The 19,050-nt window shown below is 33.6% G+C and overlaps 1 protein-coding gene across 3 annotated transcripts in view; it reads right to left on the minus strand.

Moving 5' to 3' along the window:
* Positions 1–4,379: 4,379 nt before the first annotated feature.
* The window catches only part of LOC129727869 (uncharacterized), a 153,345-nt gene continuing 138,674 nt past the window's right edge, over positions 4,380–19,050 (minus strand). For all 3 annotated transcript variants that reach the window (XM_055686114.1, XM_055686113.1, XM_055686115.1), the window contains 6 exons: positions 18,188–19,015; positions 17,105–17,247; positions 16,808–17,018; positions 11,709–11,820; positions 6,440–6,996; positions 4,380–5,316 (listed from right to left, as the gene is read on the minus strand). In XM_055686114.1, the coding sequence (XP_055542089.1) occupies positions 5,132–5,316; positions 6,440–6,996; positions 11,709–11,820; positions 16,808–17,018; positions 17,105–17,247; positions 18,188–18,311 (1,332 nt within the window). In that variant the 5' untranslated portion in view covers positions 18,312–19,015 and the 3' untranslated portion in view covers positions 4,380–5,131. The remainder of the gene's footprint in view (positions 5,317–6,439; positions 6,997–11,708; positions 11,821–16,807; positions 17,019–17,104; positions 17,248–18,187; positions 19,016–19,050) is intronic.

Below are 19,050 nucleotides of genomic sequence, written 5' to 3' on the forward strand. Positions count from 1 at the left end.
ATTTTTTACCTGCAGAAATAATTGAAACTAACTTGAATGAGATTAAATCAATTATTATAAATTTCAAAAATATGAAAGCACCTGGTGACGATGGAATCTTTAATATACTAATCAAACATCTCCCTGAGAGCACAATGGAATTTTTAGTGAAAATTTTCAATTGCTGCTCCCAAATTATGGAAAAATGCAAAAATTACTCCCATTTTAAAACCGGATAAGAACCCAGCTGAAGTTTCAAGTTACCGACCAATCAGTTTGCTTTCTTCAATAAGTTAACTGTTTGAGAGAATTATTCTTAACAGAATGATGTCACACATCAACGAAAATTCAATTTTTGCAAATGAACAGTTTGGATTTCGCCATGGGCATTCCACAACTCATCAATTGCTCAGAGTTACTAATATGATACGAGCTAACAAATCTGAAGGTTATTCCACTGGAGCTGCTCTTTTAGACATAGAAAAAGCATTCGACAGTGTTTGGCATAAAGGTTTGATTGCGAAATTGCAAACTTTTAATTTTTCAATTTTCCTAATCAAAATTTTAAAAAATTATCTTACTGATCGAACTCTGCAGGTTGTCTATCAGAATTCAAAATCTGATAGATTTTCTGTCAGAGCAGGTGTACCTCAAGGTTCAGTCTTGGGTCCAGTCCTGTACAACATATTCACTTCAGATCTTCTTGATTTGCCTCCAGGATGCACAAAGTCATTGTTCTGCGATGACACAAGCATTTCCGTAAAAGGAAAAAGCCTTCGTGTCATATGCAGTCGATTGCAGAAAAGTTTACATATTTTTTCCTACTTGCAAAAGTGGAAAATCTCTCCCAATGCTTCTAAAACTCAAATGATAATTTTTCCGCATAAGCCTAGGGCTTCTTTCCTCAAGCCAAACAATAATCACGTTGTCAAGATGAATGGGGTTATTATAAGTTGGTCCGACAAGGTTAAGTACTTGGGACTAATTTATGATAAAAAACTTATTTTCAAAGAGCACATTGAGAGTATACAAGCCATATGTTTATATCCTCTCATTAACAGGAATTCTAAACTTTGTTTAAAGAACAAACTTTTGATTTACAAACAAATTTTTAGACCAGCAATGCTTTATGCTGTACCGATCTGGTCAAGTTGCTGTTCAACAAGGAAGAAAACGCTCCAAAGGATTCAGAATAAAATTCTGAAAATGATTTTGAAGCGTCCTCTTTGGTTTGGTACACTCGAATTACATAGACTTACTGGTGTTGAACCATTAGAAGCTATGTCAAATAAAATTATTGACAATTTTTCGACAAAAATCGTTGCAATCCTCAATTGCTACGATAAGTTCTCTTTATAGCCAATAAGTTAGCAATTAAGTTAGTTGTAAGTTTACTTTCCCTTTTCTGACAAGTAGGTTTAAATCCCTACGAATGATAAGTCCTAATTGCGAAAGCAAACAAATCCTAACAATTAGAATTACAAATTTCTAACAGTGTTGAGAAGTCACCATTTGTGATTTGACACACATACTCATTATTTACTAATATTTATCATAAATACTTAAGCTACTAACAAATCCCCCCTTAAAAAAAAAAAAAAAAAAAGATAAAGTATAGATTTGAAAATCTTGCCAAAAACATTCAAAAACATAAACAGATAAACTGTTCATCTTGAATCTCGGCTAGAAAAATTTTTCTTCATGTTATTTGCTTGCATCTGACTTGTTCTACCATGTCAAATACTTCCAAATGTCATCAAAATTTCGCAGAGAGAGCTAAATCGACCTAGCGCTAGTGCATTGGCAAAGCGGAATCCTGGACTTTTGAGAGTTAACAGAACTCTTGAATCATTATTTCAAGTAAACAATATAAAATAGTCTGAAAAAGTGTTTGCAATATTCCCGGGAAACGGGAATGTAAAATTTTATTTCCCGGGAATTCCCGGGAACCGGGAATGGGAAAAAAATTCTTAGCAAACATGAGATTTCAAATAAAGTGTATTAATAAAAGGTATCAAAAAATTGTTTACAATTTCGTTATCAATACGCATGAAAAACGAATTGACAAACAAAACTTATTCAAGTTCACATCGGAAATTGCAGAAGAGTAGCTACAGGTCGGACTGGATTATCCGGAGCATCAAAAAAAATTTTATTCCGGATGATCGAGTTTTCCGGATATCACACAAAAACTACTGAAATTTTGCGATTACCGAACATAAAATAAATATTTCTTTTCTTTATTTTACTTGTATGATGTAGTGGCGTAACCAGAAGTTGTTTCTGAGGCGAAAAGGGGTAAAATCTTTAGAAGCAAAAAAATAAATTGGACATTGATTATTTCACTTAATTCGAACATATTCCAAGCATGCCGGAAGTGACTTAAATGGTCACAAATATGCTATAAGGGATGGTAAAGGCAAAATTACGAAATAAAAATTGAAAACGGACACCAAAAAAATAAAATTCCGGATAATCGAGTTTCCGGATAATCGAGTTTCCGGATAATCAAGTCCGACCTGTACCAGAATTTTCATGTCGTTGAACAACCGCTTCAGATCCACTGACAATTTTCCGTTAAACCCAGATAATGTAATTTCATTCTGTAAAATATTGCTTAAGTCCGCTGAATCACCGCTGGTGTTTGATTTCTATATTACTTCTAAATCGCCGATTCCATCTCTTGCTACATTTCATTAGAAACTGGAGTTTACAATACTTTCAGTTTGTTGAAAAGTAAGCTGAGTGTTAAGCAGGCATTAAACGAGGTAAATATATACAGTCAGGTTTTTTTACGCGGAGGATACGTACCTCGTAAAAAAAACGCGTAAAAAAAACCGCGTTAATTCGAAAATCCGCGCTAATTCAAGAATCCGCGTTCAAAAAAAACGGATTAATTCAAAAATCCGCGTAAAAAAAACCACGTTTTTTTTTAAATCAGCGTAAAGTAGTCCAGCAAGAAGGGCTTTAGAAAAAAACCCTAGACGCTCTATAACCAGTATATAAAATTGTCCTCTTTGACGGTAATTCCGGATCTTTTGGTGGCCGGAGAGTATTTTTCTGAACTAAGTCTATTACAAGATAAACACTTAAACGTTTCTGGTTCCAAAACCACGTTAATTCGGAAATTGGCGAAATTTTTTTTGAATTAGCGCGGTATCGCGTAAAAAAACCGCGTTAATTCAAAAATCCGCGTAACAAAACCGCGTCAATTCAGAAATCCGCGAAAAAAACCGCCGTTATTCAAAAATCCGCGTAAAAAAAACTCGTAAAAAAAATCCGCGTATAAAAAAACCGCGTAAAAAACCCGACTGCAATAATATATATTTTTTCAACAAAATATTTCTTCGGGTTATTATATATATGCTAAAGTATTCAATATTTGCTCAAAAATTTGCTTTACTTGTTTACTTAAACAATAGCAAAGATCATTCGCTCATATTTTACCGAATATATTTGCTATACCACCACACGATTCAATTTATTTTCGTAAAATAATCTGTGTAACAAAAAAGTTTTAATTGTTTTAATTGTTGTTTAGTTTTAATTGGCATAACAACATTTCGAACCCTTTGGATTTATTTGTCTAATTTCTCGTTTACTGAATAAGACAACAAATGTTTTTGACAAATAATTAAAGCAAATAATTTTATATCACACGGCCAGCAAACATTGACCGTTATTCCAATCAAATATTTGCTCCCCATAATGTCTACTTTAAAGGTGCTTTACACTTTGACGATTTAAGTTTTGTGTTTTAACAGTATATTAAATTTGATTGCACAATTGTATGGGACACTATATTAAATCTTGCGAAATTTTTCGATGAACTCGGGAATCCCGGGATCCCGGGAATCAAAATTTCTATTCCCGGGATCCGGGAATCCAGGGAAAAGGTAATTCCCGGGAAATCGTTCCCGGGATTGCAAATCCTAGTCTGAAACCTCTTTGTAGAATATTTGACCGCCAACAACCCGGAAGTTCATTTTTTTTATTAAAAGTCATCTTAAAACTTATCCAAAAGTAGTAGATGCTATCCAGAAACTCAGTGAAAGCGTTAGGAGTTTCACGATCATGCTCAGAAAACAAAAAGTGGGCTAATGACAGTTGAACCAAACATCTTTGGAAGCCAGATTTGATTCTGAATTTGGTTAATGCTCAGGGCAGAACTACAACAAATTGCTAACGAAGATTGCGTCATTAGTATTGATGAAATGTACTTCAAAAAAAAAAATTTAAAAAAAACATCAACAACAGCACTATAAAATAGGTTTGGATATATAACTCTTAACATAAATTCTAACTGTCTTACTCTTACCTATTTTCTCCCAAAGGCTGTACGTTCGAATGAAAGATGAATAATTTTGGTACACCAAGTTAAAAAAAAACTTTCGAGCGAGTTCGGATTATCTAACAACTTATTTATTCACTGTATATGAATAATACTTTTGCGGCATTCGTTTTTTTTATTTCTCGATTCCACATTTTATTGACTTCTGCAGCTGCTGTTAAAACGGTTTCACTATCTAAACATTCTCATCAAGTTCTCTATAATTCATTAACACAGAGAGCATGGCTGTACATTTTTTTCATCATTTACAATTACGATCAGTTTTTATTTGAGTTCCGAGCTTTAAAATTGAATTATGGTTTCGTAACGAAATTTTACCAAACAGAGAAGTTTGCTATGTTTCACGAATAGAAACCTGAAATTAAATTTACATTTCATTTTAGTTTAACTCATACTTTGCATTATTGCGATTTTTTCCTGGATATTCTCTCGCGAAATTTATTCTTCTGTTCCTTGCATCCCTTGCACTACACTTAGGACATCCGGCCAGGACATAAACCAGCGGTACCACAATAGGGTGACCCTCTGTTAATTATAGAGCATAAACGGTCAACCTAAGATAATTGATATTGCGTTTCCATCTGTTCGTTTCATGAGAAACGGTTTTTTTTATCTAAGCTTTGGGTGATGAAAGTTTTAACAATAAGGACTCCCTCAGCGAATGCTTTATTGCCCGCTACACAGATATAGTATTTTCGCTCTCGTTTAAACTAATTTAGCCTGTGAGACATGCGCTGGCATGCTGGCTTCCTAACAGTAGCATTCAGCTAGTTTGTTGGCCGTTGTAAGGGACAACCGATTTCACCTATTTAGCGCGCGGGATGCGAGAATAGATTCCGGTGCCATCGTCCACAGTAGCATCAACGATACCGCCACTATGAAAATGTCCGGATGGATGGCTCTGCTGGAGGTGCCCCCTTTGGCCTTACTGACGTCCGAGTCCAGCTGGCTCTGGTTGGCATGCTGCATCGCAGCTGGCTTTTCACCTGTGTGTGACGATATGGAAACAACCAGAACAAGCGAAATGGTAAGTGGAATGTTATTAGTATTGTTGGGTAGAAAATTCAATTTTTGTTTCGTTCTACGATGTATACTCGCAGAGAGCTTGCCATAGAGCTGGACTCGATGGTTTGGAGGATGATAATTAATGGTCTATTGTAATTGGGTTACAGTGCTGGCACTACCCTAAGAGTCGGTATTAATTGTTGTCGGAGTGCATATTGAATTTTTATTACGTGAAATTATATTCCATGTTTGCTACAAGCAACGGAGGGTATTAGATTTTTGCTATGTACAGCCGATTGAGCTATCACAATTTATGTGAATCGTAAGTTGAACGTTATTACTGTTTCTGTCCTATCAAGCATAAAATGTCTAAAATATCTCTGAATGAACCATAATTTAAAAATATATTAAACGTATTTGACAATTTGACAGATACACTGTTTGATTTCTTATCAAATTACTAGCTTCAACAATATTTAGATTACATTAAGCACATCCCAGTAGGAATAACCACTCGTACAGCTCCGTGGTATATTGAGTTAATGAGCAGTGGTAAATAATTACCAGAAACGGAATACAGCTAAACACCACAGAACTAAGTATCTTAACTAGGAATTCATTAAAAAGTACATGAGCGCTGGGAGGCAATTCAAATTCTAGTTGGAGTGATTTATCATCATCATCCGACTACTCTGGTCCCAAATTCTGTTGCTACCAAATTGAAACATCTACTCGAGAAAATTTCGCAATCGCCAGTTATCTGATTTCTTTGGAACATTTTTGTTGGTAATTGGAAGTTACAAGGGCAAACCACAGACAAACAGAACGTTCATACGAAACCTTTATTTCCACGGTAGTAGCTATTTTAGTGAGTATTTGCTCTGTTTGTTCGTGGTTGATACGCTCGAAATCGTCGCGCATCCCTCGGTAGTAATCACCATTCGTGTTGGTATGACAAGTACGACCAGCAGAAACTTTATCGATGCACCATCAGCATTTAGCCATCTACTGTCCAGCTCTCTAGTGTGGCTACAATGTTCATGCATGGCCAGCGGGAAAGATTTCCAGTTGGCCATATTTTGCTATTCCCCCTCAAAAAGTTACCTTGTAACACGTGAACGGTGATACTAGCGGACCGAGTGTTGGAAGGTGCACATGTATAGTTGCCAGCGTGCTTCGAGTGCACCTCCTTGATTGTCAGTATGCTGGTGACTGGAGAAAGTATGTGCGAGTACGGAAGAAACCCGCTGTGATTCAACGCCCATAGCTCTTGTTGCACTGGATGGTGGTCTAAGCTGCTGATGGGATTCGCAGTGTCTGTGGTCAGGTGCGCTTCTGCCGCGGCAGCCGATGAATGGTCCAGCTGTCCGGGAGGTACCATCATTTCGAGTGCATTTATTCCGAAGCGGCCATCATCCTGGTCCAGCGTGTGGCTACCTTGCTGGTAGCGATGAGCTAGGTGTAGATGATGATGATGCAGTTGGTGTTGGTGATGGCCATGATGATGTAGATGGTTTTCGATATCAGGCTCGTGGAATGGCGCATGATGTTGCTCGGTTGTGTCGGTTGCCGACGACGTTCCAGTACTGGCCGGAGGTTGAAATGGCGTTACTGAAAACCCATTTTGCTGGTCAAAGTTTACCATGCTTTGCTGGTGGTACCTTGATTGGGAAGAGAACCAACAAAACAAAATGAGACAAGTTTTGAAGTGGTATAAAGCTGGCTGGAAGTTTGGCGCTAGGGTTAATGACTTCCCATTAAAATCAAGCTAGTAGTGGGCATCGGACGACGCTAATGTCAAGTGTTTGGGCACTTAGATGGTGCACGTTGGTAATATACTATTTTGGTCACAGCTCTTTCTGATTGAAATAAAATTATACTGGCAAAAATATAACTGAAGTTTTTTTTTGGCGTAGAATTACGTCTTACTTTAGTAGGGTGGTATGCCAAGAAATCGAGAATGGAGTGAAACGGCAGATTGAAAAATTCCAAATGCGTATAAACTGTCATTGATATCTCTTCGGTCACAGAAATATTTGGTAAGGTGGTTAAATTTTAGTAAGTTATTTGATTATAAATCACCCAATCACGTGACCGTAATAAATTCTTACTGGGGGAGGAGCCTAGTAAATGACATAATAGAAGAGAAAACGCAACATTTCTCAACCGTTCTCCATCCGAAATACACCTGTTAAAAAGTAATACCATTAACTACTTCGAATAAATGATTTCAGGGCGCTAAGAAGCACTGGCTTTGTCTCTATAATGACCTCCGGCAAGTCTGTTAATTTTCTGGTCATTGCGAATTACCATTTGCGTATGAGGCGGGATGATTTCTGGTTATTTTCACAGTTTTTTTTTCAACTCGACTATCGAACGATATTCTCGTGCTGTGTAGTTGCATTGATCTAACAGTTTAATCTGTTTCACACATTACCAAACGGCTCAATCAGAGCAACAAACAAATTTTAACGGACATAATTCAAACTAATTCGATAATCAAAATATGGGATTTTTGGCGTGTTTATTCACTTAGTAAAGCGGGCAATGTATGTAGTTTCGCGGGAATGCGAAGATGAACGGGAATAGAAGGTGTGACTAGAATTAGAAAAAATTTTCCCTCGTCCAGACGGGACTCGAACCCGCAAACAACGGAGATTGCGGGTTCGAGTCCCGTCTGGACGAGGGAAAATTTTTTCTCATTCTAGTCACACCTTCTATTCCCGTTCATCTTCGCATTCCCGCGAAACTACATACATTGCCCGCTTTACTAAAAACTTAAAATGTAAGTCAATATGACAAAAAATGAAATTAGTTCGTAAAGTGTTTATTCACGGTATACAGTTGCCGAAAATCTAATGTAATGTAAAAAATGTCGCGCCGTCCTCTTTTCCAAATTTCTCTATTCTATCACGTACGTAGCACCGCCTAGCAGTTGCGTTAGTCCGTAAGTATTTAAAATAATCACGCAGATTTTTTTTATCATATGGTTAGCAGTTTTATTCATCGTCAAATTGCTATTCCGTTCAACTGAATTTCCAGTGGTCATGCGAGTGGTCATGGTTTCGAATCTTAGTAGAATCAGGCCATTCAATGTCAAAGTACTTAAGCATGGGTTTATTCTTAGGCTTTTTTAGACGAAATCTTTTTTTCAAACTAAAAAACTCTTTTCTAAACTTTCGGAAACTGCATTCACCCATAACATAACTATACGCTTTGATAACATGCTTAAGGCGACGATAAGGTCGACAAAGAAGGTGAGCGAATAAGTCTGATCGAATACAGGCACGTAGCAGGTAACATCTCAACAGGTGACACTGCATAAAAAACACAAAAGAGTGCGAACAGCAAAAAACGTTCGGATAATGCCACAAAAGATTAAAATTACTGGTCACAGTCGGGTCCAAACAAAAAAAAAAAACTAGGTCAAATTGCGGTCGTGTCTGATACACAACCTTTTTAGCTTTTTAGAAAAAATTTTCCGTCAAGTAAAATGTAAAAAGTAGAAATTCAGAAGTAAAAAGTAAAAAGTAAAAAGTAAAAAGTAAAAAGTAAAAAGTAAAAAGTAAAAAGTAAAAAGTAAAAAGTAAAAAGTAAAAAGTAAAAAGTAAAAAGTAAAAAGTAAAAAATAAAAAGTAAAAAATAAAAAGTAAAAAGTAAAAAGTAAAAAGTAAAAAGTAAAAAGTAAAAAGCAAAAAGTAATAAGTAAAAAGTAAAAAGTAAAAAGTAAAAAGTAAAAAGTAAAAAGTAAAAAGTAAAAAGTAAAAAGTAAAAAGTAAAAAGTAAAAAGTAAAAAGTAAAAAGTAAAAAGTAAAAAGTAAAAAGTAAAAAGTAAAAAGTAAAAAGTAAAACGTAAAGAGTAACAAGTAAAAAGTAAAAAGTAAAAAGTAAAGAGTAAAAAGTAAAAAGTAAAAAGTAAAAAGTAAAAAGTAAAAAGTAAAAAGTAAAAAGTAAAAAGTAAAAAGTAAAAAGTAAAAAGTAAAAAGTAAAAAGTAAAAAGTAAAAAGTAAAAAGTAAAAAGTAAAAAGTAAAAAGTAAAAAGTAAAAAGTAAAAAGTAAAAAGTAAAAAGTAAAAAGTAAAAAGTAAAAAGTAAAAAGTAAAAAGTAACAAGTAAAAAGTAAAAAGTAAAAAGTAAAAAGTAATAAGTAAAAAGTAAAAAGTAAAAAGTAAAAAGTAAAAAGTAAAAAGTAAAAAGTAAAAAGTAAAAAGTAAAAAGTAAAAAGTAAAAAGTAAAAAGTAAAAAGTAACAAGTAAAAAGTAAAAAGTAAAAAGTAAAAAGTAAAAAGTAAAAAGTAAAAAGTAAAACGTAAAAAGTCAAAAGTAAAAAGTAAAAAGTAAAAAGTAAAAAGTAAAAAGTAAAGAGTAAAAAGTAAAAAGTAAAAAGTAAAAAGTAGAAAGTAAAAAGTAAAAAGTAAAAAGTAAAAAGTAAAAAGTAAAAAGTAAAAAGTAAAAAGTAAAAAGTAAAAAGTAAAAAGTAAAAAGTAAAAAGTAAAAAGTAAAAAGTAAAAAGTAAAAAGTAAAAAGTAAAAAGTAAAAAGTAAAAAGTAAAAAGTAAAGAGTAAAAAGTAAAAAGTAAAAAGTAAAAAGTAAAAAGTAAAAAGTAAAAAGTAAAAAGTAAAAAGTAAAAAGTAAAAAGTAAAAAGTAAAAAGTAAAAAGTAAAAAGTAAAAAGTAAAAAGTAAAAAGTAAAAAGTAAAAAGTAAAAAGTAAAAAGTAAAAAGTAAAAAGTAAAAAGTAAAAAGTAAAAGGTAAAAAGTAAAAAGTAAAAAGTAAAAAGTTAAAAGTAAAAAGTAAAAAGTAAAGAGTAAAAAGTAAAAAGTAAAAAGTAAAAAATAAAAAGTAAAAAGTCAAAAGTCAAAAGTCAAAAGTCAAAAGTCAAAAGTAAAAAGTAAAAAGTAAAAAGTAAAAAGTAAAAAGTAAAAAGTAAAAAGTAAAAAGTAAGAAGTAAAAAGCAAATGTAAAGAGTAAAAAGTAAAAGTAAAAAGTAAAAAGTAAAGAGTAAAAAGTAAAAAGTAGAAAGTAAAAGTAAAAAGTAAAAAGTGAAAAATAAAAAGTAAAAAGTAAAAAGTAAAAAGTAAAAAGTAAAAAGTAAAAAGTAAAAAGTAAAAAGTAAAAAGTAAAAAGTAAAAAGTAAAAAGTAAAAAGTAAAAAGTAAAAAGTAAAAAGTAAAAAGTCAAAAATAAAAAGTCAAAAATAACAAGTAAAAAATAAAGAGTAAAAAGTAAAAAGTATAAAGTGAAAAGTAAAAAGTAATAAGTAAGAATAAAAAAGTAAGAAGTAAGAAGTAAGAAGTAAGAAGTAAGAAGTAAGAAGTAAAAAGTAAGAAGTAAGAAGTAAGGAGTAAGAAGTAAGAAGTAAGAAGTAAGAAGTAAGAAGTAAGAAGTAAGAAGTAAGAAGTAAGAAGTAAGAAGTAAGAAGTAAGAAGTAAGAAGTAAGAAGTAAGAAGTAAGAAGTAAGAAGTAAGAAGTAAGAAGTAAGAAGTAAGAAGTAAGAAGTAAGAAGTAAGAAGTAAGAAGTAAGAAGTAAGAAGTAAGAAGTAAGAAGTAAGAAGTAAGAGTAAGAAGTAAAGGAGAAAGTAAGAAGTAAGAAGTAAGAAGTAAGAAGTAAGAAGTAAGAAGTGAGAAGTAAGAAGTAAGAAGTAAGAAGTAAGAAGTAAGAAGTAAGAAGTAAGAAGTAAGAAGTAAGAAGTAAGAAGTAAGAAGTAAGAAGTAAGAAGTAAGAAGTAAGAAGTAAGAAGTAAGAAGTAAGAAGTAAGAAGTAAGAAGTAAGAAGTAAGAAGTAAGAAGTAAGAAGTAAGAAGTAAGAAGTAAGAAGTAAGAAGTAAGAAGTAAGAAGTAAGAAGTAAGAAGTAAGAAGTAAGAAGTAAGAAGTAAGAAGTAAGAAGTAAGAAGTAAGAAGTAAGAAGTAAGAAGTAAGAAGTAAGAAGTAAGAAGTAAGAAGGAAGAAGGAAGAAGTAAGAAGTAAGAAGTAAGAAGTAAGAAGTAAGAAGTAAGAAGTAAGAAGTAAGAAGTAAAAAGTAAGAAGTATGAAGTAAGAAGTAAGAAGTAAGAAGTAAGAAGTAAGAAGTAAGAAGTAAGAAGAAAGAAGAAAGAAGAAAGAAGAAAGAAGTAAGAAGGAAGAAGTAAGAAGTAAAAGGTAAGTAAAAACGAGAAGTAAAACTACAAAAAAACTAAAAAAGTAACCTTGATAAGGTTGAAAAAAAAACAGAAAAGAGCGAATCAAGAGTGTTGTTTTTTTATTCTTGAGCGAAGAAAAAGTGTTATTTTATTATAATTATTTATACAAAAGAAGAATTTCTGCTTAGTTTAACTAAAGAACAGTAACATTACTACGTGCAGTCTGAACTGTAAATCTATTATAATATTACGCTTACCAGAATACATAGGCCGGGTATTCCGTGGCTTGGTTCAGTTTACACTCCAATCGCAGGGTCGAACCCTCATCGATGTGTAAGTCCGGAGCACCCATAATGTCTGCAACGGCTTCTGCAATTGCACAATAGAAAGACACTTGATGAGAAAATTAGAATCAATAAGTTTAAAACCGCATGATTAAATCAGGTAAAACATAGTGGGGTTCAACTAGGGATACACATGCTCCGATTAACAATGTACATTTTAATTTATAACACAATTGAATTAGAGCATCTCTGCTTGTGTGTGTGTGTTTTTCAGCCATTCAGTTCAATTTAATATAGAGTGGCCTAACGAAGACTAGAATGTTTGATCATGTATCTAAATAAAACATGTTGTCCTAGAAGACAATAGCGAAACACGGGTGGGGGTAATTTAATTAAAATATCCATTAGGGGATTGCTACGTTATAGTTTTCGCACTTTAGGGTAGTACTCCGTTCGCCGTTTCGGCAACAACACTGAATGAAAGGGTAGGCCTTTGCGGTGTTCCTGTTTAGGTATATAGTTTTGCTTCTGTCGGCGGTTACGCTTGGTTGGGATGTGGGTTCTTGAATTTCAAACGAATTGATGGATGCTTGGGCCTTCAAGAGTTTCAAACCAAACTCAATGATGGAAATCTATTTTTAATGTTTGATTAGTCCGCCCGCCCGATCGTTGTGTGTTGAATACTTGAATTAGCATGATCAAATATTGGGTTTGGCACTTTTTCATGTGAAAATTTGGTAGGCGTTTAAAAAAAGTGACTGTGAGTGAGCGACTCAATCAGAATACAATTATCAATATTTACTTAATCAATGTTTATGCGCGAATTGATTTCAATCTTCAATTTGTTTAATGTCGAACTGTATCTTAACCATTCACACTGTTGTTCGAAAACCTTCCACCTATGATTGAATAGACAAAATTGAAAATGGACATGAACAGAAAGTTATTTCTAAAACAATCTGCAAATCGCCTCGTTCAGATTTGAGTGCATTCCCGCTTCGTTAGTATAGAATTTAAAACACGGTTTGACTACATGTAACCGTCTAGATTGGAAAAAAAGGACACGAAATGGCAAGGGTGAACATAATCTTATAAAAAAGACCTTTTAGGCCTCTGTGCCGAGTTAAGGATACAGACGCATTGCTATATTCTAAATCGTGTTCATTAGGGAATGGAAAAATCTGAAAATTGGTGATCTCTTTATCCCTTCTTTTCCATGCCTTTTAGTTTTTTCAAGGTGAAATAAAAGTTCGATTCGGTATAGTACCTTAACACCAAAAGGATTCCAGCCAGAGGACTGGCAACTCTGTCTGACATCGAGAGACGTCTCATTCACTGGATAACGCAGTATTAATTCCTTTTTATTAATCGTACAAGAAGAATCGAACCGTATAATAATTATCTACGGTTAGAGTTCAGATCGGTCCTTCAGTTGAAATAGAGTTTGTGAGCAAAGGAAACTTGAATGTAATTTTTGAAAGGTTAAATTAACTTTTCTCCGCGGGGAGATGGGTTAAGATGAGAGGAAAATTATATCATGATGGCCATCCAAAGGAGGAAGTCAAGATTCTTGGCAAAGAGGGTCACTTCTCGGATTTAATTCTACTGAGCACGGGTTATTCTCAAGAGAAAAACGCAGGGAACTAAATCTCATGAATCTAAATGAGGAATGAATCGAATGATTCTTGAAACGCAGATAACCAACAATGTGTTGGTTTATCTGTAATGAGTTCATTTTGTTTTCGATGATTGATCTTTTCTGAAGAATCGAAAAAATTAGCATTCTTATTTTGTTATTGAATACAAACCCAATAGCAGACGACGAAACATTTCACATGGGTTCGCAAATCTACCAAGACTGACCATTTTCGATTAATCGGAAACATTTCATAGATATTTCCTATATGCCAAGATGTCGTTTGATGATATTTATTGTTCATAAAAAAATCACCACTGCATTTTTGAGAGGCCACATCTGAAAGCAATGCTGCTCAATGAGTTAACTAAATCCAATTACCGAATATTCAGTAATTTGGCCTATTTTTTCCGCATAATTCACTACCTAACTTCAATTAAGAGGGTTTATTTCATTTTTGACCTACTACAAATAAAAACATTGTTTATGCTATGCTCTTTACCAGTCCACATAAGCACTGATGATGATTGTATGTAGCATTCAAAATGCGCATCTGTACGGACTAGTGATATTTTCAATATTTACTTCTCAAATTTCTAGTAGCGATCAATGGAAACAAATAATTCTTTTTTTTTGATTTCGTATATCATTCTTCTGTCTTAGTAGAGCTCAAAAAATATTTTCAAATTTGGTTTTTTGAACCACCAATAAACCTTTTTCACAACAAGCTTTAATTGTTTTATTTAGCTGATTTTAGGACCACCCTAATTTTCAATTCAATTTGAATGTAGATCAACTTAGAAGAAGCAACTTCTCCAGAGAAAGTATAGCTCCATAAAAAACGTATTTAGAAAAAAAATTATAGTATTTCAAAAATATTTACTTAAAATCTTTTTAATTGCTTTACGTTTCTGTGCAATTCCATAAAAACATTTTATTCGGCCATTTTTTTATCTAAATTAACCACGGCTAATTTTCGAAGAGGGTTCTTATAAAAATGGTATTGGTGATTTCAAATATTTTTAAAGCTAGAATGGTTTGTTTGATTGGTGTGACGTCTTTGGCAAAGTTGTAGACAATTGTTTTGTCTTCACAAGTTTTCATGAATAAAATTAGGAGTTGATTATCTCAAAAAGCTCATTTTTAAAAAAATCGTTTTATCAAAAAGCTGTTTTCCTAGAAACAAAAATTTAAAAAGAGATAATTTATTTGAGATATTTAATTTTAAATTTTTAAATGATATTTTTTCAAAGAGAAATTTTATTTTGAAAGACAAAATTATTATGTATAAGTTTGCAAAAAAAAAAACGCATTTATAAAACAGACCGTTTTGGCTCTAAAAAAATTTATAATCATCAATTCCATTTTTACATAGGACCTTCTCGAAAATAAGTAGTGTTCAAAGAAAAATACTAATATCATGAGATGCTATCTTTATCCTATAGAAACATCTGTGCAAAGTTTCAGCCTGATGAAAAATGATCTAATTAAATTGCTCTTTTATCGATAACCTGAAATGCATTCCAATTTTCGGAAGGTTGCAGGTTTTCGTAAAGAACGAAATATTTGTACTAAGTGTACTAAGTATTCACAACACGACAGAGCATAAATTAGAAATTGAAGTGTTGATTGTTTTTCAGAATATTTCATATACCACTCAATTTGAATTGTCATTCGTTCGTGACAAATAAAATTAAAACTAGCAAACCATTGCACAATGGTCCAGAAACCAAATTTAGGGGGAAATTTGAATCTAGAGCTCTATAGCAATGTTTTAGAGAAAAACTTTCTTCTACAAAGTTGTTACATATGATAATGCGCTTATTGAAAAGTTATCAAAAATTAGGGTGACCAAAATTTTCGAAGCAATCAACTATCTAACTTTTTTATCTTTGAAGATAGAAGAAAAAATTGTTCTACAATGTTATAGCTTCAATAATTTTAAGTAACTTTGTAAAAAAAGTTTTTTTCTATCCTTGAAAACAACCGATTTATATTACTTAAACTGCCTTTGAACGACTTTTAAAGCTTTTTAAGAGAAGCAATTTGAAATTCTGATATCGTAAATATCTCTATTCTACTCAAAGTTATTGGTGTTTTTCATCAAAAAACATGCGTTTTTCATTTGTATGTCATTCAGTTTGGGGCAAACATAAAAAATATCTCTTGGTCTCATTTTGAAGGGCATGCTTGACTCTATGAATGGAGGCACTTTTAGAGATATGTTATTTTTTAAATTTGAGTAAATTCAATTTAAAAACAAGACGAAAATTTCAATAATTTTATACATTATGCATATAAAAGCACCCAGATTTATGTTTTGGTATTTTTTCTTATAACTAGACGTAGTTACCTTTAATTTGACCCAAAAAGATCGAACATCGATCAACTGGTTCAAAAGTTATGAATTTTTTTAAATAAAATACATCGAATATAGCCGTTTTTTATTGTCACCCTATTTCGGAGCTGGTCCCCTTAACAACCCAACGAAACAATACGGGTTTGATTATTTTCAACATAGATGCATCCCTGCGATTTTGAGCACAATTGAAGCACTTTGCGTGACCAACTTCGAAATAGGGTGACCATAAAAAATGACTGTGTTCGATATATTTAATTTTAAAAAAAATCATAACTTTTGATCCAGTTGATCGATTTTCGATCTTTTTGGGTCAAATTAAAGGTAATTACGTCTAGTTATAAGAAAAAATACCAAAACATAAATCTGGGTGCTTTTATATGCATAATGTATAAAATTATTGAAATTTTCGTCTTGTTTTTAAATTGAATTTACTCAAATTTAAAAAATAACATATCTCTAAAAGTTCATCGATTTATAGAATCAAAAATGCCCTTCAAAATGAGATCAAGAGATATTTTTTATGTTTGCCCCAAAATGAATGACAAACAAATGAAAAACGCATGTTTTTTGATGAAAAACATCAATAACTTTAAGTAGAATAGAGATATTGGCGATATCAGAATTGCAAATTGCTTCTCTTAAAAAGCTTTAAAAGTCGTTCAAAGGCAGTTTAAATGTGAAACTTGAAATAAAGAAGTTAAAGCGCAAAATGTGTTTTTTCAATATAAATCGGTTGTTCTCAAAGATAGAAAAAACCTTTATTTACAAAGTTACTTAAAATTATTGGAGCTATAACATTGTAGAACAAGTTTTTCTTCTATCTTAAAAGATAAAAAAGTTAGATAGTTGAATGCTTCGAAAATTTTGGTCACCCTAATTTTTGATAATTTTTCAATAAGCGCATTATCATATGTAACAACTTTGTAGACGAAAGTTTTTCTCTAAAACATTGCTATAGAGCTCTAGACTCAAATTTCCTCATAAATTTGGTTTCTGGACCATTGTGCATTGTGGAGAACAATAACCAAAGGCATGAAATAGACCGTAAAATATGTCAAAAAACTGTGAACTTACCGACTACTTTCAGTTCGATAAACACCGATTGCACCGGATGCACCGACAGTTGGCACTCGTACAGTCCTTGGTCTTCGTCCCGAACGGCCTTGATGCGCAGCGCCCAGTGGCCCATGTGCCGGATGTGCTGCACCAGGAAACGCTCGTCACTGCTGTAGGTGGAGAGGCCTACCGTTAGCAGCTGGAAGTCTCTCCGCCGTACCCAAGATACCTGCGTCGGTAAGTAAAAGGTTTTGTATAGCACGAAAAATTTGTGATTGTTTTTTTTTTGAATTATCGCCTTTATTGCGGACCTACCAGAGCGGGACTTTGAGTTTGCACGGTGCACGGCAGCAGCGCGGTGCCGCCTCTTTGGGCTGTGACTTTTGTATTATTTCTGGTGGCAAAGTATCCCTGTGGTGAAATGGGCGCCAGAAAGTTGGTCTGCAGCGAGGTCGGATCTGAAATAGGTGATGAAGTTGGGACTAAGTGTATGAAATATGCTGCGGTTTTTGCTTAGCTGCTGAAACATGCAATGAAATATCTCTATACACACTTTGAAGTAAGGTTTCTTTTCACCGGCATAAATAAGAAGGTTTTTTTTTCAACAAGGAAAACAGATGTTGAAAAATTGAAAAAGAATAACCTAAGCTTTCAAACGAAAATTATCGACATATCGCGCTCTTAGTTTATTCTTCGCGAAGTTCGCTTCGTTTATCAGAGTTTTATTTTCGTCTGCTTTCTCGTGAATTGAATTGTTAGTATTTCCCGATTAAATCTTTCAGTTAGAAATATGATCCTTTCCATTTTGATATGCTACAGTGAGAGATTTTTATAAATCAACCTGTATTTCGAAAATGTAATATTGGCTTCCGTACCATGTTACACGTTAGATCATTGACTGAAAGCTGTTGACGTCATCAGCTTGGTGATGCAGAGATTCGAGAAAGATAAAGTTTTTCGGTTTGTTTGTTCAGCTGCATGGTCACAACCGTTTCGTACAATGTAGGCACTAAATAAAGGCATTTCGATGTTATTCATAAGACAGCGAAAAAACGGAAATGTGATAAAATTGCCTATTCTTAAAAATCGAAGCTGAGATTGGTTTGCTATAATCAGCTTTTCGATGACTTGTAGACTAGTTAATCAACCTATGTAAATAATAAATAGGGTATCGGATTACTTCAGAAGCGGTTTTCTTCGGCAGGTTTGCATTAGTCTGCTGTAGAAAATCTGTTGTAGAAAACAGCTGCCAAAGTAATCCGATACCCTAATCAATAAAAAATTTATGAACTTTAAAAACAAATTCTTTCATATTATCTGTGATATATACCTAACGTTTATAACAATGATTAACTCAACTATTTTTAACCATGCGGAAACATGTCCACTGCTACATACCTGAATGTGGCGCTCCCATTGCGATAGTGAAAATTAGTATCACAGCCAACAGTTGCCTTTGATTACAGCAACAACAGCAACTACAGCAACACAAACCGTTGCTCATAGCGTTCCTCCAGGCCATGTTATTATGCAAGCTTCCAGCTAGTCATTTATTTTCCGTTCGCTAGGTTTTTTGTTGCTGCTTTTGCTCTCTTTTTATATCTCTTCCGCAAGCCTCGTCCTTTTCATGTTCGATACAAGATGAGTGAGTCCCACCGCTCGTAACTTATAACAAAACGTTTTGTTCCACGCTGGTTCCGCTAGCAATTTTCCAACGCGTGCAAAGATAAGCTCTAGGCAAAATCGCACCTTACTGTTGTCGCGTGTGCAGGTAAGCTGCATCGCTACTTTGGTTTGTGCATTTATAATTAACTGACACAGGTACAAGGTAAAAGTTGTGCTTTGTTGCGCTTCGCGCCGAATACCTCGCGTTTCTCCCAAACCAACGACCGTTTCGCTGGAAGTGTTCTTCATTCGAAGTGCTTGTTCACATAACTGCCCTCGCTTGCAGGACATATACGCTTCGTAATTGTCATGTAGTTTCGTTTTTGCATGAACATCCCGGAGAAAGGGTTTTTTATTCCCGTCGATAGGTGAAGCGTGAGAGTTTTTTTTTCAAAAAGCCTTTATTTTTTGATACTCTTTGCGCGGCATGTGTCGTTGCAATGCTGTTCTATAGATTAATATTGCAATTCACCTGTAGCTCGCTGGTTTCGATGAATGGATGCAGGAGTGTGACTGGTGCAGCTTCCTACGGCTTCTTGTTGTGTTGCGCCGATAGTCGAGCTGCGAATGAAGATAAAATGAATGCATGCAATTTT

Source organism: Wyeomyia smithii, chromosome 3 (assembly GCF_029784165.1).
Source record: "Wyeomyia smithii strain HCP4-BCI-WySm-NY-G18 chromosome 3, ASM2978416v1, whole genome shotgun sequence".
NCBI classification, from domain to species: Eukaryota; Metazoa; Arthropoda; class Insecta; order Diptera; family Culicidae; genus Wyeomyia; species Wyeomyia smithii.